A 26,174-nucleotide genomic window follows, 5' to 3' on the forward strand; every position below is an offset into this window, starting at 1 on the left:
ATTAACATAAAAGGTTGAACGACTGTATTTTTTTTGTCGGGTTACGCGATGTTTGGTTTACTTTCGCTGTTCTTTAACGCCCTTGGAGACCAGCAATGGCGTGTTCTATAAAATATTATTATTTTAAAGACCCTTTTATATATTTCACGAATACCGGTATTAATACCGGCATAAGTATTTTTATTCGGTATTGCAATCCCTAGTTGGCGGAGTTAGAAACATCTCAGTTTACATAGTTATTAGAAATTTGTAAAAATGACTGACGGATCGGTGGATTAATGGATAAGAGAAATCACTCGGAAAGCGAAAAACGTAAAGTTAAAAATCCCATTTGGTCAGAAAATCAAGGATTGTTTCAGGGTATTTTAAATGTATTTCTTCACTCGTATGGTATCGGCAAGGTGTATTAACAAAATCACATTGTCAATAGCACTACAGAGGAACCCAAGCTAGAGCGTTTACATCAGCTGATTGGACGGCAGAGAATCATCCAAGTAAGGCATATAGGGCGCAGGCATCAACATTTCAATTTCTAATTGCACGGTATTGCTTTTCAGTAACAAACTGTATTATTTTATTTATATGTTTGTGTGAATGTATTTGTATTTAAAAGCTTGTAATTCTCTGCAGTGGACAGAGTATGCTGACAAAGTTGTAGTTTTTATTCACAGGTGCAACTGTTAATTTATAATAATGTTTGATTATTGTAATTATGTGTCGAAAGGTGAAACCCGAGTCACAAAAAATAATCAAAAATGGAAAAGTATAAAACTGAAATCTATAAGAATTTTAATTTACTTCTCAATACAGTCATTTGATGTTACGAATACTATGTTGATTCAATAAAAACGTGATAACTTTAAATGCTAAGAATACGATAAGAAGAATCTTATGGAAAAACAAAATAAGTATATTAAATTAATAATGGATTTTTAGTAGAAAATTAACTGCCGTTTTATCATATTTATTTCATTATGAACCTGTTGGTTTAATCAAAACGGAGAAAAGGTGTATTAATTGATAAATAATGACGAGCGGTATTATTAAATTTACTTCCTGAAAGGAATAACTGAAATTTTCAAAGTTAATAATATTATTTCGAACGAGAAATTTCGTTCTGGAAAAGCTTTCAAATAAATTGTAGCATTATTGCCGCCATTTCCGAGGCGCAAATATCAAATTGATAAAGTAAAAATAAAATTGACACGAAACTTAGTTCCGCCAAAAGAAAAAGGTCGAACGATCTCTAGCAGGGCGAACTTAATAAAGGTCGCAACGCGGTGACATTGTGAAGTGACATTACGAAGGGTCAAAATATTAAACTCGTCTGTCCGCACGCGAGGAAGAAAAAGGCTTTTAAGGTCACTGCAGTGATACTATCTGTTCCTAAAGAACTGTTATGATGCAGACAGGGTTCCCATACCGTCGCTGTAGGATTGGTTTGTCGAATAGACCAAATGTCAAATGTTCAGGAGACGAAAAAAGAATTTCATTATCCTATATTTAAATACATGGAGGTATTTAAATTGTTGTTTTTATAGCATAAAGGGTAGTTCTAGTCCATTTAGATACAAAAAATCATTCTGCATTAGAAGGTCGATTTTGATAAAAACGGATATTCGACAAACCAATCATATAGCGACGACACGTCATTGAAATGATTTATTTTTGAAAGAAAAGACGAAGAAAATTAACACTGAAAGAAAACAAAAAATTCGTTTTTCTCAAAACGCAGCAGACTCCAAAAATAATACTTTGAAAAATGGTCACCACATTTTTTCCATAAATATTATATAGAATATCTTCAAATTAATAATTGTAATTGACGTGATGAGGATTGAACTAATACAGGTCCAGCGATAACAAAACGACTGTAAAGTTAAATATGTTTTTGGAAATTCCTTAATTCAGGCATGCCCAACTTCGAGCAGGCGGTGATCAACTATACCTACTCACTCATTGTTAATTTACCTACTTGTATATACGTATTATATTTGACTGAGGATGCTCAGCCGTTAAAAACTAAAGAACAACATTTAACCTTTCACCGTTACAAAGGAATACCCAATTTCCAATTTGTCGTCAAAATGATAAGTTTTGGTTTTCTTTTGGGCACTCATTACACTCATCGTTAAACTAGTATCATACTGCGCAAAGAGCATACTGCGCGACGGTAATGAGAACTATGTCTCATTTTAAAGCGCAAAGATTCAAATTTTCTCTTTATATCATTCCTACGGCAGGCAGTAAGTAATGAAATGCGAATCAAGTGATACGACAAGGTCACGCGGGCTTTCTCATGGTTAATTTGAAAACGACCACACATTTAAGCTGATTAAAGAAATAAAAATTAACAAAAATAAACATAGACACGCGAAAAAATATTGATATTACTTCATGCTTATTATTTTTTATAGTAAAGGAGGATTATTTAAAGTCAACCCAAAACATTCAAATTGTATACAATATGTTCATGGGATATAATAAATAATATACTCCAAAGTTGGCAATCAAATAGCTATATATTTTCATACAAAGCAGTTACATGTTTGAATTCTCTTTCACATATAAATACATAGTTGTGGATACATGAAAACCGCTTCCAATTCATATTTTAGAACCCAGAACTACAACTCAGAACCTTAATTATTGGTCTTACAGTAAATATTACTCTGTCCTATAACTTAAAAATCCATCCAAAATTCTCCACTGTCCATATTATCCTTGGTCGATATTTATGGCAACCCTAACAATAGATAGATATGCCAAGGGATTGTATTGTCTGACGTGTCCTTGGCATACATAGTAAATATGCAAATTTTTTCCTTGACTTGCCAAAGCTCATAGAACCTATTTTTACGGTTCCATAATTAGAAAAGGTACGATAAATTTTCACGTTAACTAATCAGTCTAATCTGAATGTTGTTTTCTAATCAAATCATCATTAAACAACCTAATATAATTTCTTATTTTATTTATATATACATACACGCCCAAAATCATGATAAAAAGCTACCTTAAAGCATTTGTTTTAACCAATAATATTGAGGAAAAAAAAATCTTTTATAAAGATGGCCTAAATATACTAAATTTAAGCAAATAAAAGAGCATCCGGTTAACTGATTAAGTTAGCTACAAGTGACTTCACATTGAAGGTGGATTTGCACAGAACTTGGTTAAAGCCATTACTATACCCATGGATAAAGCAATGCAATATTCATTTTTGGAATGTTAGTTGGTAATTTAACCTAGATATTTCCAATGACAGGCTGTTACAATACTAAATTATTAGTAAGCATAATAAATATTATTGTGATGATTGCTACCTTGTCCAAGTTGATATTACTGAAGGGGAACCATTTTCCAACGAAGATGACGACTGGCCTGCCAAGTCTGTCAACTCCGCTCTGGTACAGGCACCCTATGCCTGACACTTCAGTCAGATCCTCGGTCTTGGCGCGTCGCAGTAGTCTCTCGTATCTGTGAAGAATAAGATAAATCTCTATTAAAATAACGTTATTTTCGTCAATTTAGTATTAAACCCTTAAATGCGCAATGGCAACCCTCTTATGTAGGTACATATTATTTATAAAATATATCCACACAAATACTGTATCATAATATATTTTTTTATCTGAAATATGCGGCAAATTTTATCAACGGGCCAAGAATTAATTGAGCTGATCGTAAAATAATATAAATCTCTTAGAAAACTCCAGTGAAAGAAAGGAAACAAAGTGTAAAAAGTTTTACGCACAAGCGAACATAAAACAGGACGATAATGGTTAATAATATGAAGGACAATATTTTCGGTGATATTTTATTTTCATTTGACGTATACAATTGCAAAAGTTTCAATTTATTAGTCTACTAGGTGGAAAAGCCATACAAAAATTTACGATATAATTTCTGAATTCTTGTTAATTGTTATGAACTTAATTCAGGCATCCATACTTTAAGAGCGTGCCTCATGTTTTTATAAATAATAAAGTACCTCTATAAAGTTTGTACTCATCCCATCAACATTTTTTTACCACTGCTAAAGAAAATGTATTGCGTATGTAAAACTATTATATTATCTACAATTGAGAATTAAAAAAGTCTTCCAAATGGTCAGAATGTCTTTTAAAATCTTCAAATAATAATGATTCACAACTGCTTCCGATTATTATAAGTTATAAGGAACCGTCACAAAATAAAGCTATTTTCATTAATTGAAATAAAAATAGTGTTTTTGAAATTGGAACTGCACTTAACACCTGTGCATAATTAAAAGGCAGCATTGTTGGTTCTTGGAAAAACTGTGGAAAAAGCTAAATATATGTTTAGATTCAGATGGAATATGTGAGATTTTCAGAGAGAGCACAGTAGCGATTTTAGGAACGTCAACACTTTCGTATAACTAACTACCTGTGATCATCCATTGACAGTGATATTAGCAATGACATTATTAATGGACGACGCACTCAGTACAGTAGCTAGCAAGTAAATTCAAACGTAACATTCGCACGTGCATAGGTAGACGTTACGTAATATCCATTATGCGATATCACGCATCGGGAATTTATAGCAATATCACCTTTATTGTAATGGCGTTAGAACAGTGTTTCTATTATCAATGTTCGTTTGAGCGAACCCGTTCGAACCAAACCATTCGGCAGACCCGACAAGAAGCATCGAGAATTTATAGCAATATCACCTTTATTGTAATGGCGTTAGAACAGATTATGCCATTCGGCAGACCCGATAAAAAAGTGAGTGTCATTTTTTTTCAGATGCTTCGTCCATATTAATGTCATTGAGATATTAGCCTATAAAACGAAATAAAGAGTGGGCTTAATAAATTGTACTAGGCAACAATAATGTCGCTTATGTCCAATGACAATGTCATTGCTTATGTCCAACAAAAATATGCTACGTTCCAAGGCATTGAAAAGACACTTGAAATGTATCTTCTCAAAAATACTTAAAAGCTAACATGGCCCGGAAACCTCGTGCATGATTAAACATATAAATAATTACAAGATAAAAAGATTTTTTTATATATCTACCACGTTTTTAAATTTTCTGTTGAATCATATAAACTTTATTTTACTTTTATTGTACTTGATAGAAATACTGAATAAATATTATAGATTATTAAAATTTCATATTGATTTCCATAGTAACGCACGTATATATTAATAATTTAGTTGCTAGGACCCCCTTAGCAACCGACAATAATAACTTTCCATACAAAACAGAATTAGCTGAAAATGAATTCAATTCTGCATAAAAATGGCTAAACGTATTAAAATAATGCATTGTCGTCGTGTTCTGATATATTTTAAAAGTTTCAAATGTCTAGCTAGTCGGGAAGTTAGTTAAAAATCTTCAATCGTTTCAACAAGAAAAAAAATGTACAGGACACACAAGAAAAAATCTGTACCGGACAAACAAGAATACGAGCTAATAAAAACGTGGTAAAAAGACTGTTTTCATTTGAGCGGAGGGAGTAGCGTGGTATCTTCTGATACATCAATGACAGACAGGATGAAGACAGTGATACAATTATGAGCTGTATCGTATTAAAAATTGGGACATCTTAGATGTCATCTACACACGTTGGATGAATCATGCATGACTTAGAAATTTACATTCGGAAAGTTGGAAGACACACCAAGACCTGGTCAACCTCGTACAAGATGGAAGAGTAGTGTGGAGTTGGATTGAAAGACTTTGGGCATTCGAAATTGGAAAGAAGCGGTTTTAGAGCTTCCAGATGACACGTGTCTCGCCACGATACGCCGTGAGTGCATGTGCCATTTATACCTTGACCGCGCGCGAGAAGTGGCATGCAGCGATTACACGTGGACGGCTCAATGAGCCCACATATACCATGAATGTGCGCGAGTTCTTACACGCGAGTCAAATCGCGTCATCTGGACAAGGCCTTAGGCATACCTCGATTATGGAAAATGATAGAGAAGGCCGACCTACATAATTGGTTGTAACCTACATAGTAGTTAATTGATACCGAAGATTATTAACTAATTAGGTATAGGATAATTATTACAGTAAATTATACTAGTATGTATATGTGGAAATAAGTGGTCAAATAATTCTTAATTGTAAAAGTTAACTTTTAAAAAGTTTAGTTACCAATTTATAATAGCCATCAAAATGAAACCAGCGCATCTATTCTATACACAAGACTGCTATCGGCCGCTATCGGCGTCTATCGAGGGTAGTTTTTCATATTTTTGTATTGAAGTATTATAATTTTTACAATAAGTGTTATGTTTTAATAGCACCTCTCTTGGCTGTGCTAACTTTTTGGGCGATATAGACAGTTTTGACGGCTAACTTAATGTAACAATAATTATAATACCTCAATACAAACATATAATAAACTACCCTCGATAATTGTGTATAGAATTGATACGCAGTACTGAGTTAAAATTATATACAACTTGTGGAAAAGGTCCAAAAAAAATATAACAGCTTACATAAGTATAATTTTTTTTATTTTAATTATCACGTCTTTTTTTCAAAGATTTAACAGTGAAAAAAACAGTAATCGATATCTAGTAATATTATCTATTGATACAATATATCGAATTACAATATACGAATTGGCCATTTGCTTTGTATTTTCCCCACTCGTGGCAATTTCCAAAGCCTTCGAGCATTAAAAACGTGTCAAACAAATAATTTCCCATCGAACGGAAATTGAGCGTGATTTATAGGGGGCTTTAAATTCAAAGCGTTATCAAATCACCGTCTCGTTTCCCCCATTTTTTTGGTCTCGATGTGTCTAAAAGTAATTTTGGGGAAATTTCGCTTCAGGCTGCTGTTTGCTCCCCTATGACGTCATATCCTGCTTGGCGCGTTAACGACGTCGCGCCACCGGAAGGAAGCCATTTTTTTAAAATGTATATTTTCACAATCTCGATGTATTTTCTCTCTCTCGTTTTGTTCGCCTTTTCAGAAAAATTGTGCGATATTATTGTAAAGGTTACTATTGCAAGACTGGTAAACTGTATGACTGGTTATAAGGGTTAATTCCCAGTAGCTATAAAATTATTAGTCAGATCTATATATTTTTAACCGATCAGCACAATAATACATTACTAAAGGGATGTTAACTGATGTATGATTTCGTAAATACATAAAGTGGTGGGCCTAGGGATTTGGAAGCCAGAGGCACTGATATGATAAAAATGATGATAAATAAAAACCATAAATTCCAACCACCAACGAACCCAGTAAAATATCAAAGTCTCTTAGAATCAAATCCTGTAATTAAAAGTTATTATTGGAGATGACAGTGATGATGCATAATGGCTCCTTTGGTGCTATATTACGCTTTTATGCTTTTTATACTCCATTTGAGAGAAACACGAATCTCTTAAGGGGGGACATGCTCGTCGAAGGTCAAAATTGAGTTTTTATTGTATTTTCAAACCATGATCCTGGACACTCCTTAAACGTTGTAGATAATCTATTTATATAATTTTGAAGCCTTATTATCCTTTATAGTTATTTTAAACATTTGATGACTGCATAAAGTATTTTTGTTACATAAAATAGTATTCTTTTAAACCTCTCGCTCTAATGTTTTAGAATATAGTCATATTTCGGTACAGAACTGTGCAGTGGTGTTAAGATTTTTTACATTTATTAATTTTTAAACGCATTTATAAAACCATTAGTATAATTTATTACGAGATAATTTTTGTAAAATATTCACGATAAAAAATTATTTTGATAATCTCTGTGATCCCAAATTTGACAAGAATTAGGCATTTTATTATTCAAAAAATCGGCAAGATTAACACATTTGAAGATGATTCTAAAGATATTTATTATAAGCTATGTCTTTGACAATTCAAGTGTGATAAAAATCTTATGAATAATGATTGCTTTATAATAATTATTGACCTAAGAATAAGGTAGTGTTTTTTTTAAATACGCCATTTCTTTTGTCATTCCCTAGTGGTTAAGCTACAACATACGGCCGTAGCCATAAAATGACAAATTATAATTAAAGTAGGGAGTAAAATTATGTTAACGCGCGTGTTTGAACATGTACCTAACCTAATTTTTTTTTATTTTTTTTAAAACGGTACATGTTCAAACACGCGCGTCAATATCATTTTACTCCCTACTTCAATTATAGTTTGTCAATTTATGGCTACGGCCGTATGTTGTAGCTTAACCACTGGGGAATGACAAAAGAAATGGCGTATTTCAAAAAAACACTACCTTATTCTTAGGTCAATAATTATTTTAAAGCAATCATTATTCATAAGATGTTTATCACACTTGAACGGTCAAAGACATAGCTTTTAATAAATATCTTTAGAATCATCTTGAAATGTGTTAATCTTGCCGATTTTTTGAATAATAAAATGCCTAATTCTTGTCAAATTTGGGATCACAGAGATTATCAATATAATTTTTTATCGTGAATATTTTACAAAAATTATCTCGTAATAAATTATGCTAATGGTTTTATAAATGCGTTTAAAAATTAATAAATCTAAAAAATCTTAACACCACTGCACAGTTATGTACCGAAATATGACTATATTCTAAAACATTAGAGCGAGAGGTTTAAAAGAATACTATTTTATGTAACAAAAATACTTCATGCAGTCATCAAATGTTTAAAATAACTATAAAGGATAATAAGGCTTCAAAATTATATAAATAGATCATCTACAACGTTTAAGGAGTGTCCAGGATCATGGTTTGAATATACAATAAAAACTCAATTTTGACCTTCGACGAGCATGTCCCCCCTTAAGGATTTTGGTATACTTTAATAAGTGTATGATTGATTTAAACTGTTTCAAAGCCCCCTTTAAACAATTTTGATGAATGAATTGTGTCATTTGCGTCATGCAAATCACTGCTGAACACATGGTACTTATGATGGAAAACTTTGACTCGAATAGTTAAAAAACCAGAATTGTGAAAAATATCACATTTTTCGCGGGTTTTATCGACCGTGAAAAAGTTTCACATACTTCTCACATGTGCCGGTAGATCAGTTTTGATTGAAAAACAAAAATGAATAAAAAACAACAACCATTCCCCGATGAAAAAGTCTGTTAAGATTAATATGATCGTTATTTTATAATGCAAAAAATAGTAATGTGTAATTACTACGAACGAAATATTCGATTAAAGCGTTTCATTTACCACAATTCGAATTATAAATGATAACTGGAATTACGATCTGAATGAGGAAGGTGTCCTCCCACGAAGTAACCTGCGAAACTGATTATTCACTATGGGAGTATATTCTATTATAGATCACAATCCCTCTAGCGTTACATCACAGGAATCATTGTAGATTGTTTTTCTGGTTCGTGTCTATTTACTCTTAGTGGAAGCAGCGGCAAACAAATTTTGAAAATAGTCGATATACTGGATTATTTGTTATGTGAAGTTATGTTGTTATTTTTGAATTCATGAATTTTGCCGAAATCGGCTATGAAAATTGCCGCTGTTCCCGCCTGGCATCCAGGAAACATACTTGTACCGTCTTTTTTTACAGAATCAGAAGCTCTGGATATGATCTTTCATGATATCATTTTTTAAAAATTAGCATTTCTATAAAAATGGCTTCCATTGTAATTAAAATAGTTATATAATAATAATATATTAAACGAGCATATGACTGTCGTTAAATAATGCACTCGTAAATAATAAATAATAACAAGATAAAAAGAATTTATATACGTTTTAAATTTTTTTGTTGAATCATATAAACTTGACTTGACTAACTTAAACGATCAAAAAAATTTGTAGGTACTTGATAGAAATGATACTGAAATGTCATTTTGATTTCCATAGTAACGCACGTATATATTAATAATTTACTTGCTAGGACCCCAGACCCCTAGCAACCAATAATGGTGTCGAAATAACTTTTCATACAAAGAGAATTAACTGAAAATGAATTCAATTCTACTTAAAGATGGCTAAAAAATGCATAGGCACCGTGTTATGATATATTCTAAAAGTGTTAAATGTCTACCTAGTCGGGAAGTTAGTTAAAAATCGATTGCAAGATTTGTACCGGACAAAGAACCACCGGACAAATAAGAATACGAGCTAAGAAAAACGTTGTAAAAACACCATTACAATCGTTAAAATTTTTACACGGCAGCCATTTTGGATATCTCGTCCTATTATCGTCGAATATTTTAGAGCATTTTTTAATTGAGCATCCCAAAAATATAATATAATTTTACATTTAATTTTCAAATATTAAAATAATTTATACTTAATGAAAGGCGATTTGGGAAACATTTTGTTGGGGGGTTAAATTACAGGTGGTTCCCGTTCCTAAACGTTGACAATGAATGTGAATATGATGAATGACAAGGGTGGTGCTCTCCTCAAAAAGTGCAAGCTCGTTTCGGTACGATGGATATGAATCTAGGTACTCTTTTTAATTAATTTTCAGTACTTATGCCTTTAGAATTTTCCTACAAAATAAAGCCCCATGCTTAACGCAATATTTTTCTTTTATAAAATAAGGCTTTTGTAGACTTCTGTTTTGCATTTCTAATTGTGAATTTCTGTCGTGGATGTTTTTGTTTTGTTTTTATTTCGCCAAAGGCTGTTCGTCGCGATGATTAAAATCATAAAGTGAACATTTTTTCCATAAAATAACGGCTTAAAGCTTAAAGCATATTACAAAGAACATAACAGATAACTCCCCCGCCCCAGAGTGTGATGAATTCCTTTCCCGTATTCCCTTATTATTTATTTATATAGTTGAATGCTTTTGAGTATTTTTTTTATCAACAAAAAATTAAAATGAGACCTTTACAAATAATGTACTTTATAATCATAATAAAACACCAGCTACCGGCGAGGCTATTCTAACATATCACTTAACATCCAAAAACATCTACATATTGTGATCACTTAACGTACTCAGGCGGTTAATTATAACAATGATATAGAGTACGTCAATTTTTTTATGTATTTTGAAAAATAATTATGACTCGGCTGCTACCTTAAGGCTATACTTCAGCTGAGGCATGGTCTAAAAAGATCGTCACTAGACGATGCGCGGATTGTGTAAATGACGCGAGCCGAACGAAATATAATGTGTCATAAAAATTCAACATGCGTCCTTTTAATGTCATGTTTATTATTATATTCATAATAATAATAGTATATTCATTGACATGTTTTCTTTTTCAAGTACTTGCGGAACGTTTTTTAGTCATCTTTACACTATTTAAGAATATAATCCTTCGACGCCATCACAAAACAAATTTACGTGCTCACAACTCGACTGTCAGTCTCCGATTGGTGACGATTGCGAAATTTTGTTCCACATACTGTAGAAAATTATTTGCCGTTTCACTTATGTACGCTCTTAATTTATAGTTCCCCTGTCGAATATTGAGTAGCTAGTAGTAATATTAGTCTTACAACTATTTGGAAGGATCGGGGAATTTCAATTGCCACAAAAATTATGCCTGTTCAAACATTAGTATTCTCTATTTCTTTATGCGAAGTCGAGTCATGGACCCTGAAGGTAAGGGAGCAGAAGGCAATTGATGCCTTTGAGATGTGGTGTTAGCGCCGAATGCTTCGTATTTATTTGACAGAATACAGGAAAAAGCAGTCAATCATCTAGAGACTGCAGATAAAGGAACGGCTTTCGACAATATGTCTGAGACGCATTCTGCAGTTTTTTGGACATATTGTCTGGCGCGGACCGGACAACCTGGAGAGACTGGTAGCTTTGGATGGCCTCCAGGGAAGGCGAAGCAGAGGAAGAGCGTCTGCGCGCTGGAGCAACCAAGTGAAAGAGCTGACTAGGGGCACCATTCATTCTGCCCTGAGAGAAGCGGAAGATCGAGAAGGATGGAAAGCCTTGGTCGCTCAAATGATGGCAAAATTAAAAAGTGGTCACGATGCTCAGCCAAAATGTACTACCAAGAAAAAGAAAATGCTAAATAGATGAAATATTGCTTTACATTTTATCTTAATTCAATCTCAATTTGACTAATTCCAAGAACGATAAAAACAATTGTCATCACCAGCACAATCAATCGCATCACCACTCATTGAAAACAGTGTATCAAATTTCAAGTCTGTGATTACACTTTAAATTGGTGAGGAAACCGTTTGCAGATATACATTACATGTTTAGTCTTGAGAAATGTGTAACGTATAAATACTAATTAATACACCAATATACGTATTCTACGCAGTCGCTTTATATTATCCATCAATGTTTTCAATTAAAACATATTTAAATGTATTTCCGTACTATTATGAGTCTTATATACCTCATCTTCGAGGGATGCTGGAAAGAGTGAGGTATCAATACGCATGGGAAGAAGAAAGAAATATGAATAAAATTAAACTATACTACTTAATAAATAAAGTAAGGTTAGGTTACACGTAGAAGATACGCATTGCTGTAATATACCTAGCGTCAAAAATATTGTCAACTTACACGGTAGAAAAAACAGAAAAAAACTTTTATGTACAACATTTTGTCACGTACAATGTTCAGGCAATTACTTCGCTGTGTCAGCAATAATACCTACTAATATAATACATATAATATGAACTCCTGGTGCCACAAAGAAGACGAAACAAAAAAACATCTTCGCGTACCAAAGAAAAACAGTAAGCAGTAAAGAGAGTTCGTGTCACATAAAGATTCCACTAGGAATTTCGAAAAAGATACTTAAATTCTTGTCAACAGAAGTTTTTTTTTGTTTTTGTCAGTTTACAGGAAGCCAGCGGTGAACAAATTTTGAAAATAGCCGATATACTGGATTATTTGTTAGATTAAAAGTTAGGTTGAGTTCGTGTCCGGAAACTTGAATGTATGCAGTTCGCCGTATCACACTTCACCGTGAAATGTTCTATCGGAAATATATAGCCGTATATTAAAGACCGTCCAACCTCTTTGGGTCGTATAGTACTGACATAAAATTCATGTCTAAATAAAACATAGTTCTTGTCGGTTTGCACTTTACAGAAAGCCAGCAGCAAAGAATTTTTGAAAATAGCCGATATACTGGATTAGTTGTTAGGTTAGGTTGGGTTTTCCTTCTTGAATTCATGAATATTGCCAAAATCAGCTGTGAAAGTTGAATTAATAATTAAATTGAATGTAATAAAATTGGAGTCCGAATAGTATACGGTCATTTATTTCCGATAGAAAGCGCGTGGAAAACTGTTCCACGGTGAAATGTTTTACGTACAATTTACATGCAACCGGTTAGGTTAGGTTTTAATTTTTGAATAATTCATGAATTTTGCCAAAATGGGCCATGAAAATCAGCGCGGTGCGGTGCCCGCCTAACTTCCTGTAAACCGACTTTGACAAAAATGTCTACTAACTTAAATGTATGGAAGTTAAGCTGCAGAAAGGCCATAAATATAGGATATAGATTTACAAAAATAATTTATCTTCTGGGTGTAAAATTTAATCTTAAAGATGTGGATGATCGCATTGAACGCATTCATTAAACAAATGCATGTCCCTACTTACCTGGTATGCGATCATCGTATAAGCGAAAACACAATTTACGTTTGTAAAAATATGCGCAATAATAAGACGCCAGAATAGCGCCCCCACTTCATTACAATTTGCAATGGTATTACAATAAGATTTTGAAGGCATTTCGCATTGCGGATTTAGTTGTAGCAAATTTACATTGATGATCTCTGAGATTTATTTTCCTGTGCTGAATTCGTATTCAAAACGTAAGACATTTTTTTTTATGAAATGATCAATAGTATTTAGAATATTTAGATAAACAATCATAAACGACAGTGCATCGTACATACATAATAGAAAAAGTCAATACAGGTTGTATTCTGGTTTATACCGCCAATATCTCAATACGATAACTTGTCTATAATAGATACCAACCGATTAAATACTATAAAGAGGTTCCGGATTCGCTTATCGAGTATTGTACTTAACAAACAAGTACATATCCTTCTTGTAGACTCTTTGGTAATATATGACGTTGCTGTGACGTTTTTGAATTATAATCATGATTGCTAGTAAAGAGAGTAAAACGTAAATTATGATATTCACTTCTAAACGGACATATGTCTCTAAAAAGTGGACGATAATATATTAATAATATAATTTTTTTTATCTGTTGGCCAAACCTGCTTTTTGCTAGAAGGTTCAAACCCATAATCCAAAGCTTCAGAGAAGGGGGGACTAAGGTAACGTATGACAATAGTAATTGTATTTCAAAGTTCCAATAAACAGTTAGTTATCATGTTCTTGCCTAGTGGTTACATAGAAATTTTGCTGGTGTTAATTATTATTGAAAGAATACGCGGCCGGAATCCATGCGCGAAACGTTCTCTTTTCATGTCAAGAAGCTGAAATTCAAATAAACAGCACGATAAATGAAAGAAAATGCAATTTTATCTTGCTCGACTTTTCCTTCAAACTCTCTATGTGTTGGGAAACTCGAATAAAAATATAAAACATTCAAAACTGGTGTGAAAGTAGGTCGAGTGGGGGAGTCAAAAGTTCATAGCCCGGATACCAAAATAGAAAAAAAATGGCGTTATAATAAGAAATTATTTGTTTAATTAACATAAATACCAATTAAATGTAAAAGTGCAATGAACTCGACGCCTCTGGAAAGTTATTTGTGGTTGTTTTATTAATAATTGTATTAAAAGTAACCCCTCCACATAAAATTATATGAAGGCGCGTAGGCCAGTGGTATTCTCAGTGTACGTCGCGACGCCGTGGGTAACACCTAACGACGCTGCAACCCCTGGTACACGATTAGGCCCACCGTAGTCAGGCCGTGATATGAAACTGTAAACTTCGATTTTAGGTATTTACTGCTAGTTTTTGCTTATATATTGAATGCGATATGGTAAACTGTTAAATGTTTGTAGAACATATGATAATACATAATTTGAAAAAATACGACGCACAGCAGAATTCGAACTTGCGCCCATTGGGATTCGCCCCCATGTGCACTGGCAACTGTGCTTTTGTGTCGTATCTAATTGCGTTACTTATTGCAAATCGGATTTTGTATTTTAAATCAAGTATTGAATTATTCTAATTACTAACCGGTGTCAGGATCACTCAAAATTTTTGTTATAACGTACTTGCACTTGCAAATAATTTAATAAACTATTTATTTATCCAACGAATAATTCACAAGATTTCAGAAGGTAGCATTATTTTAATTTAAAACATATTTATACTATTCAGAAGTGTTTTCAAATAATGTATGTAATTATTACAACGTGAAACTAAAAAGTTTGATAACGGATGGTGGAAGGAAACTGAAAATGCCATAACATAAAACAAGGTTAGTATCAAAAAATAAAATCAATACACTGAAACAAAACGAGACTACGGTTTGCGTTAGTTGTAATGCTAAATATATTGGACAAACTCTTTTGCTTATGAAATACTTTTTGTTTTCATTATAAATATCAACATCGCAAATTAAAACGTATATAATTATGTTTATGTCAAACAAATTTGTTGAAATTTAAAGGAAAATATGAAGAACAATGACGTATTAGGACATATTAACGGTTACAGTTTTCGCACAGAACATACTTTGGGAAACACTGACCTTTTCTTTAACTCCCTATTATTTTATAAATACTCATTATTTTATCTTTCATTTTAATCACTATAACGTCTTTCGACCATACATTATTGACAGTTAGTACCATTTTGGTTTCTAGACTCGTTTACTGAACTGCTTTACTGTGTTTTTTTTATATAATAACTATTTTCTTAAATGCCATAGTGATTTGCATTAACGACAATATTATATCGTTAAAAATAACTGTAAATATTACATCTTAGAGAAGCGATCACCCGTGATATAGTCCGTGTGGTATACAAAAATAAAAATATACAATGAAAAATAGATTAATTCGATTTCAGTGTACTTTATCCACCTAAATAGGCGACGGTTGGCACTGAAGGCGCGCCCCTCTACCCGCAACTCACCTCACCGATCCATCGCTGCTATCTGTTGACCGTGACAAACTGTTGGAAGTGCATTATTTTCAAGAAGTTTACTTTGGGACCGTTTCAGATAGCGAAACGAAACTTTAATAAATTTGTACCAACAATGTAGTCTATAAACTGTGCAAGTTTCATCAATATTGGTCGAGTAGTTATGAGTTATAACAGAATTTAAAAAACACATAAACAAACATGAAAAAAATATCTATCTTTTGTGGATAATAGGAATAATGGAAATAAGATGAATATTACAGATAGACATTTCAATTTAATTTAGTAGGGTATTTAGTTAAAACTCAAATTATACTAAGTACATAATTTACGTGTTTTCTCAAATGTATTCAAAAATAAAATAGGTATTAAAATTATCCATGTATTTATTATAAAGCAATTAAAATGGAAGATATAACCCGTTGATTTCTATCACGACACTTATACATATTATAATAAGTATATGAAGCGGATAGTTCTCAGAAACCCGTTTCATTCAGTCAAAGCCTTTGTAAGCAGCCCTTGTTAGATAGACATCAAAGGAAATAATATAATATCGTAAAATATGTTTATGTATTTGACTGAGGCTAAAATATTTCGCGAAAACACAATGTGATTCGCGTTATAGTGATTTTTTAGGATTGAGCGTTTTTCGATACATAAATAACGATAAAGGTCATCTCATACGAGACAAATTTGATACAATATAAATATCAGTGAAAGAAAACGTTTCCAGGATTTATTTATCGATAAGTCTGTTTCTAACCATTATAATGGTGTTTGCATAAGTTATTTTTCTCTATTGGAAAAAATAAATTTTACAATTCACTGAACTACGTTATGTACATATATAGAATGGAGGCGTGGATACGAGTAGAAACTTTTTCGAATCCTAGATAATCATTTGTTTATAAAAATTTCAGTGGGTCTATTCTATACTTATCGACCACTAAAGTGATAAAGTGATAAATATTATCAAACTTAGGGTAGGTTTGTATCAAAGCATTAGCACTTATTGTAACAATTACAAAACGTTGGTTGTAATTGTTGGAATAAGTGCTATATTTGAAAAAACACCTCTCTTGGCTGTGATAAAATTTAGAGCGAGATACAGTTTTGACTGTTTAGACGGCTAACTTATTGTAACAATTATAATACTTCAATACAAATATTATGTAATAAATACTATCACTTTATCACTTTAGAGGCCGATAGTCGCCTTGTGTATATAATAGATCCGCAAGGAAGAGAACCATTTTTTATAATTATTTCTCCGAAAATTCTTGATCGCAACCTATATTTGAGATTTTTAATTAAACGCTAGTGAAAAAAAACATGCTTTAAATTTAATTGCCGAATTAACATTTAATGCAATGCTTGAGTGCCGATGTTCGATACGGAGATATTGAACATGTCAGTATGATATGAGATGAGAATGAATCTTTGTTATTGAAGATTGAAAACAAAAACCAACAAGCAAAGAGTCACTTTTTTTTGTCTGTAGTGGACACACAAAATTGGATCATGCTCAATGGTTCGGGGCAGTCGACGATTGAATTTACAGTTTAAAACATAAACAAAAGGTCAGCTGTTTATCGCCTTGATTTTAACGCAGATAGATTAGTTATCTTATCAGTCACTAACAAATTACTGTAGATAATAAATTCAGCTGGAATACTAAGTTTAAAGTTAATAAAACTTTGAAATTTACGTTAACATCTTTCAACGGTTCGTGAACTTTATAATAATATGGGGAGAAATGTATTCCAAAAGTGAAAGCATAAGATAGGTGCATAAGAGTCTAATTTTAAAGATGTTTTTAAATTCATAATTAAGCTTTGGAAGAAGAAGGATTAATGTGTGATTTCAAAGATAGTTTTTGATCAAAAATGATACAAATTTCAGTGATCGGTTGGTGATTCCATAAATATAATATTAATTAAGAGTATAGTGGCAATGTAGCTGATGTCCCAAAGGTTTGCAAGTACTGCATTTAATCAGGGAACCACGCAAATGGATGACGATTGGATATAAATTTTTCGGTATATGGGAAGGGTGATCGCATGTCACATCCGATATTATTATTAATGGTCTGCTAGAAAACATTTGGCATTGCAAAAATACGAGCTTTGTTTCCGAAACGGATCGAAGGCTAGATCGACACACGATACATGTGTATTTTTGGACGTAGACTCGAGTTTTATAATATGCCCAGTTTATCGATAATGTATGCATACCATCGCAACCGCATATAACAGCTTTACGTATATGTATATATATATATAACAGCTTTACGTGTGAAATAAATTGTCTAAAACAAAACGCAACCGAGACATTTCTATCAAATAAAATTTAGTTCAGACAGTCTTCATCGTACATATTTTGGCACTTTTATCAAAACCACGTTCCACATGACCACATGTAGTTTTTTTCAGTGAAACAGTGAAATGTTTGTGTAAAAACAGTAAAAAATATGTTTTTACAAGACTTTGAAGAGAATTTTCTTTACTAATCTAAATTCTTTGGTTGTATATATCACATTATAATAAATGAATTATTTTTTAGCTGATGATATGTCAAAAGTGTACAGTTCAACCAACATGTGCTACCGGTGCTAGTGTGTACATGTGAAACATACATCATTAATGTAAACATTGTAAACGAACAGAAATCAGTCGTACCCCGAAGACGGCATTCAAGTTGGTTGGTTATAAGTTATAACCTTATAACTTATAACATAATATAATCAAATAGGTACTGTAAGAACTAAGAATAGGTACAATAGTAGTTACTTCTTTGGCGTCCAATACTAGAGTGAGTGATTTATACAACTATCTGTTTCTGATAAGAATTTGCGATAAAGAACTAAATAATATTGATCACTGCCGCCAGGCGAAAGTCGATAGTATGATATTATTATGAACAAAGTAATTTCAACTGCTTCCTGCCGGCGAGAATCAAGGTTAACTTATAGGCCACCCATGGACTGAAACCGTATGTGGTTTCGAACCGTGTGCCATATTCAGCTTATCTTTTCTATTCATGGAAATATATTTTCACAAAGTATATTATAAGCATCTGATCGTATCCGTTTATACTATACACTTACACTTACAAATTTAGTGAAAATATATTTTCATGAACACAAATCATAAGTTTAGTATGGCACACGGACCTAAACCGCATACGGTTTCAGTCCATGGATGGCCTCTTAGTCCATAATAAAGGGTTTTAAAAAAGGGTTTTGATAATTCAATGATATTTGAATTTGTTGACATATATCTTGGACTATGACTGAATAAAAAGATCAGCTGTCTAGAATCGAATACATAGCTGTCAATATATTAAATAACTAATATAGTCGAATTATCAACTAGTTTGAATGAAGTTTGATTTATACCCATGTGTAAGTTGCCGATTCATTTAATTTTTTTTACATAAATTAGTAAAAATGAGAAAGATTGGAAAAAACAATGCTTCGCACTATTAACAAAGTAATTCCAACATGATCTCATACGTTTTACGGCAATTTCATATTTTTGGCTGACTAGTTAGATTTATGAAGCGGAAAGGCCATAAGTACACCATGATTTGCTTTACTATTTTAAATCTCGCTAACCCATTCATAAGTCTTTACTATCAGAAACGTCATATTAAATTTATATTATTATTTATATTACAATATTATTTAAGTACTCCATTAAACTTATGTATTTTCAAGATTTAACTTATACAATATTAACAATAAATGTCTTAAATAGTATAAATTATACTAGATTTATTTTTGACCAATTTTATCAATGTTATTTGTAAATATAAAAAAAAAATATAAATTTCAGATAGGAAAATAGTGCAAAGTAAGATTGTTCAGGAGATAGGTAATTCTTTACTATTAGCACAATACAATGGCTATAATAATGAGAATACAATCATTCGGTCATTCAATCATTTGATAAGGAAACCTGTTTATAATAATGCATTTTTTGCGAAATTAATATAATAATACTCGTCAATCCAGTGGCGCACCCAGGATTTAATATTAGGGGGGGGGCAAGGAGGAGAATGTTAATTAGTCCCATAGGATCTTTTTCTTCTTCACAGCCTAATTTCTCGTTTATCGGTCTTTTGTCGATTGCACTCGGTGTACCTACACCATGGTCTCCACATCCTGCAACGGGCCCTCAGGCTAGGATATTTGGCGGCCCCCCTACCTACCTCTAAGATTAAAGGCAGTGTGAAACACTACATTAACGTTCTTCAAATTGTGTTTCAGTTCAAATTAAGGGTACTTACACAGTGAATTATTGGTGATTTTCAATACATCTACTTTAATAATGGAGCTGTCGAGTATCGACACATAATAATCAAAAAATATATTGCAGCATAATAGCGCCGCAGGCGACTTTTTTTTACTATTAAAGCTAATTTATGATGTGTGTTTATCTCACTTATCTGGTCAACCCGACACGCCGGGCCCCTCACAGCCCGGGCCCCCAGGCTAGAGCTCTGTCAGCCCTCCCCAGCCATGACCTACACCACTCCGGAATTCGGATGGACACCGAGAATTTTTTGACAGTTCCATTAGGGATCGTGTTTCTAAAAAAACCTGACATTAGTGTTTCGAAATTTTTGTGTTAGAAATTAAAATCTAAGAAATTTTTCTAGAAAGGGTGCTGGAGAATTATTACAAATCATTTTTTTGCCGTGTTTTTATTTGTCTAAGCCCAAGGGTATAGTTTATTGGCTTTCAATTTCAATGTTTAAAATCATTCTGATAATTTTCATTTTTGGGGGGTGCCAGGGCCCCTTGGCCCCCCCCTGGGTGCGCCACTGCGTCAATCATTTATGTGACGACACACTGTTATACATGATAACTGCGCACAGTGGTTTCATGTAGCGTGTAACATGTTGATAATTTCTGTAGAACTGGCAAATTTAGATTATTTTGAAAGTAAAGTTCTGAGGAGAACATTTAGACAAAATCAAAGAAGACAAAAGGAAGAATAGGACATCAGGCGAAATCGGTGTATGGTGTTACATCCATTTTTAGCCTGTCAATTGTATTTGAACAAATACTAGTTATGCGCGAGAAAACACACCCCGAACTGATGATAAAATATGGAGGAACAATCATCATAAACATTTGAAATTCATAGCCGTTGAATATTCAACCCTTCAGATGGGGAGGAGATTGTCCAAAATAGAGGGTTGAATTCTTTATTAGCGGAATAACCCGGTTATAAACAGTGCGAGGCCGAGGCGAAAATATGTCTGTCGAAAATGGTTTTCGTGGTCAAATAAACTATAGTATTTTGTGCATATACCTACTATTCATATTTATTAGATAGATTCTATTCGATTAACTGAAGGCTCCTATAGTATAGTGCGTAAGGTACTAGCTTCTCATTTGGGAACACCGGGTTAGATTCCAGGTGAGGTCACAATAGATATATAATATATATGATTTTCTCAGTCAGTGGAAGGACATATTGTAGTATTCAATAGAAAAAGAATACAGATTTGATTTTGCAACAATATTGGTGCGGAGCGGGACTTGAACCCGCATCCATTATATTTCGGGTAATGCCTGGTCCACACCGAAAACAAGTCGCGCGACAACTCGTTAAATTTTACGATAAGCATGATAATTATCGTAAAATTTCTTAAGCAATTATGATAAATATCGTAAAATTTAACGAGTTGTCGCGCGACTTGTTGCCGGTGTGGCCGCACTTTAACGTTATACAAAATAAGCCATCCATCCCATACCTAATCACGACGAAATGCATTAATAACAATGCCATTGAAATGATCAAATTTCGATATTAGCAACCGAATTTTATGGTTCCTATCGAGTGGAATCAAATCAAGGTAATAAAAATACTTAGATGCATATCTTATCTTGATTCCTACATGGAGCCAGGATTTCTCTCAACTTTTATATATGCCTAATCTTTTTAACACTTCAACGGTCTATGAGGCCCAGTGACATTAGTGTGGTGTATTTAGTAATATAAGAGAAATAATCACCATACATAAGCTTTGAGATAATCACATTAATATATTTATACATCACCGAGAATTGAGCTAAGGACCCTCTGGTGAAAATCCAGTTCCTTACGCACTGGGATACCAGGGCCGCCCTTAGTTTTAGCGTAGATACTAGCACCTTGCACTTACTAATAATTTCCGATTCAACTATTATTTTATTCAAATATATAAGTCACAAGGTTCAATATTATATTATTAAAAAAAATGTAATAAGCATGTTATATACATTATGAGTATTATTATATATAACTACTCAATCAAATAAATGTAGATATGCGACATATGGTGATGTACGGTAGAATATGGCATAAGTGCATTCATTTTTCTCTACAATGGAAAGATAGACAAAGATTAAATTTGCATTTTTTGAGAGCCTGCATGTATGTACACTTCCTCAGAATCTGGTTCAAGGGCTGGTGTGGAACAATGCAGCTGAAATAATGGCGTGTGTATGGCAACGCTCGGGTTAAGCGATACTCAAGAAACACTTCAAAATTTAAATAACCTATTTTAAGTTACGAGAAGTAAGAACAACCGCAGATGATTGTTTGAATAATAAATTTACGACAGTTTGTTAGATTCAACAGCATCTGTTTGATAGAATTAAGAATTTGGACAGATGAAACTAATTAACTGAAAGTAAAAAAATAGACAGTGTACAGGGCACAAATGATATAATATGTGTAACTTCGTTAAAGTAGATGGAAAAATGAAAGATGGCTGGCTTGATTTTATTTCTATAATTTTATTGACAAATCTATATAAAATCAATATATCTATTTTTTAATTTGATAAATGAATCCATATTTTAATGAGCCACAACAAGATTTTTGATAGCTAAAGTACGTCCATTTCGAAAAAAACCATAATAACTTATTATCGATTCTCAAGGCGGCGGGAGAGGGTGGGTTTATCAAAATCTAGCGGGTGCTACTGACTTCCGTATTTACCCCGCCCAATACTCCCGTAGTTTCAACCGCGGAACCCCACACATTCCCCATACTCAGACACTCAACAGTTTCGGTATAGCGATGTACACCTAGCCTGCAGCTATAACTATGTTTGGTAACTGAGTGGCGGAACGGTCATAGTTATAACGATTTCTACTGTCCATTTGTGTCACCCGCTTGTGTCACATGGCTTGTCTATGGGTGATTTCGCAAATATTAAAACAAACATTGAATGCCCCATATGGTGGCACCAATAATTTTATGAATGCAACGGGCCTTATGCATAAAGCTCATCAAAAAAGCGTTCGGTGCGCTCACTACTGAGTAGGCCCCCTCCCACCCGCGCATTACCCTTCACCTATGTAATAAGGGGCTCAAGGAGCACAAAATAATTATTATTATCAGCGTCTCTCATAACAAAGCAATAAAAATATTATTAAATTTCTCGGGGCTTGTAATTAATATCGGACACGCAATAACGAAACAAAGAGTTCACTGTTCTTAAATAATGGCTTCTCGCCCGTCTTATCGACGACGCTTCGAGGAGCGTGATTTTGCTTGCCGTATTCAATGAATGGACTACGTTGTATTTTCGTTAATTCGTATCGCCGAGAAGCCAAAAGACGTTGACTCATGGGGCAGGCGGGCACAATGCGTCGTCAAGTTCAGTGTGCGCTGGCGTATTTGATTACGTTGTATTTTCGATGATTCACATAGAAAATGCGCGAGCGCCCCGCAAGCGTGCTTTAGTGGACTTTATGCCTTACGCGTCGTCGAATGCGCAGAGTGAAGAGAATGCATTTAGTCAGCCAAATCATCCGGAGGTCCAGACGAAAAGAATATGTAATATTCCATTCATTTAAATAATTCGTATTTTTTCGTTCCTGAGAGTTGAACCCGAAACTCCCCACCTTCTTGTGTGACCACTTGGTTAACATTTTAAGCCACGCACTACTGTATTTCTCTTGTTGTTTCTACGAGATGTTCACACACAGCACAGCGCTTGCTACGTCGATCATCTCCCCATAAAGTGAGCGGCGAACACCGGTGTATGGTTGATTTAATGTGTCTGCGCGTGGCCTTAGATACATTATTTTTAATTTGTTTTAAATCGTACTACGTAATTTAAAAAATGTAATTAAAATTACACAGCATTTACTAATTTACTAAAATTCGGTGGTCATTAACATAATAATACAATTAATATCGAAATAAGCTATAATGCAGTTTCCATTTAAAAGAAGATAAATACGAGTGTTATATATTATAAGAAAATATACGAATATTATTTTCATTATCTTTTACATCGCGTTTTCTTTTATATCCAACAACGTGCGAAACCTGTAAAATAAGGGTAAGTATATTTATATTTTTAATTTGAAAATCGCGCCCTATTACACGTAAATATAAACAGCTTGACCTGAATTAGGTATTATTTTTTGTATATTATGTACTACGCTTGTTTGCGATTTATGAACGATTTCAGTGTAATTATAGACAGATTATAATAACGTTGAGAGAATTGTTTGTAAATAAAAAAACGAATATGGCAGCTTGTTTACAAACACGTTTTGATTTCATTATTTATTTATCCAGGCACTGTTTTTTACGATTTTACGTGAATTTTCATCTAAATAATGACAGGTTATTGTTTCAATAACGAAGCCTTGTTTTCAATTTAATGCTACCCTTGCATATAAAATATCATAGCAAAAGTGTGAAGATTATTTTACAAATGAAGCTCTATAATGTGTAGGTAATTGCACTTTATTAATTCATTAGCCTTATTTCATATTAGGCTGGCGTACCAAATATATGCAATTACAAGTAATTAGATATTTTTTTCTTTTTATATTGTGCATATTATCTAAATTTCATAACATCATAAAATCATAACATCTAAATAAAAGAATCGTACATATTCTTTTTTATTTTTATTTTTTATTTTTATTAACGAAAAATTTGTTAAAAAACTATGATAATTAAATAAAAAAATATATTCAACGAATAATTCACACGATTTAAGAATGTCGCATTCTTTATTGAACATAAATCACATATGAATTATATTTAATAATATATTTGAAAGCACTTTGTGTAGGTACTCTCTTATTAGATAAGATTCCTAGAACATTGTGGTCAATACACGTGAGCGCGAATCCTGAGAGACGCAGGTTCGAATCCTGCTGGGTGTCGTATTTTTTCAAAAAAGATTTTTTCTATTGGTTATATATTTCTCAGAAGTATTTTCAAATTATGTATGTTCAATAAAAAGAATGTTAGATTCTTAAATCTTGTGAATTGTTAAGACTAAAATTTGGATTTTTTCGATCTCGTTTTTTTTTGACTTTTCAATATTTTTTTTATCTGTTCATAAAATAATAACTGCCTAATTTAAATTACATTTCTCTAGTTGACAGAGGCACATATTTTTTTATCGTAAACCATAAGTCTTGACATTTCAACGTATTCTATCACATGATTACTAATAATTATAGCTGCAGATATCCATTATTTTTGTAACATGAAATGGATATGAGCATTAAAAGAATTCTATAAAAAAAGCCTCAAAAACAAAATAATACAAAGCTGCCAACTACTTTTGTAGGTATATATGAATCAAATAACACGGTCACGATGTACAATATATTATTATAAGTATATTGTGTGGATGAAATGGTCCGGAACGTTTTCCTGAAAGTTTTCACGAACACCCCCCAGCTTGTACTGGACTTTTCCGAGTTACTGCCTAACCATTATCAAATGGATGTTAAAAATAAGTGAGAAGTTTTCATTCTATTAAAAGAATACGGTTCACCGGATTTGTATTATAATTGGCAAATATTCACACAGCATCATAAAATACAACGTAATCATTTTTAATATGTACATTATAAATACGGTAACCAGCTGAACATACATAGTACCTATACTGATTCTGATATATACCTATACTCTATCAAATATTAATCTCTCAGTGGAAAAATGAAGTAGGTACATAAAAATATACAAATAATTTGGAATATAAATAAAAAGAGCCTTGTGCGTTATTTCTGTTACGACATTTGAAAGTATTGTGCGTGACGCATGGTTAAGTTCGTAAACTCCATAAATATAAACATCACTCAGTTGCCATTTCGATTTTCTTATTCACGCAATAT

At 32.8% G+C, this 26,174-nt stretch overlaps 1 protein-coding gene across 1 annotated transcript in view; it reads right to left on the reverse strand.

The window, feature by feature from the left end:
* The window catches only part of Gdap2 (ganglioside induced differentiation associated protein 2), a 360,077-nt gene that overhangs the window by 9,840 nt on the left and 324,063 nt on the right, over window positions 1-26,174 (reverse strand). The window contains exon 10 of the mRNA XM_085952868.1: window positions 3,327-3,480. Coding sequence (XP_085808994.1) covers window positions 3,327-3,480 — 154 coding nt within the window. The remainder of the gene's footprint in view (window positions 1-3,326; window positions 3,481-26,174) is intronic.

Source organism: Rhyacophila brunnea, unplaced genomic scaffold, assembly GCF_057557595.1.
Source record: "Rhyacophila brunnea isolate RB1 unplaced genomic scaffold, BYU_Rbru_1.0 scaffold_10, whole genome shotgun sequence".
Lineage (NCBI taxonomy): Eukaryota > Metazoa > Arthropoda > Insecta > Trichoptera > Rhyacophilidae > Rhyacophila > Rhyacophila brunnea.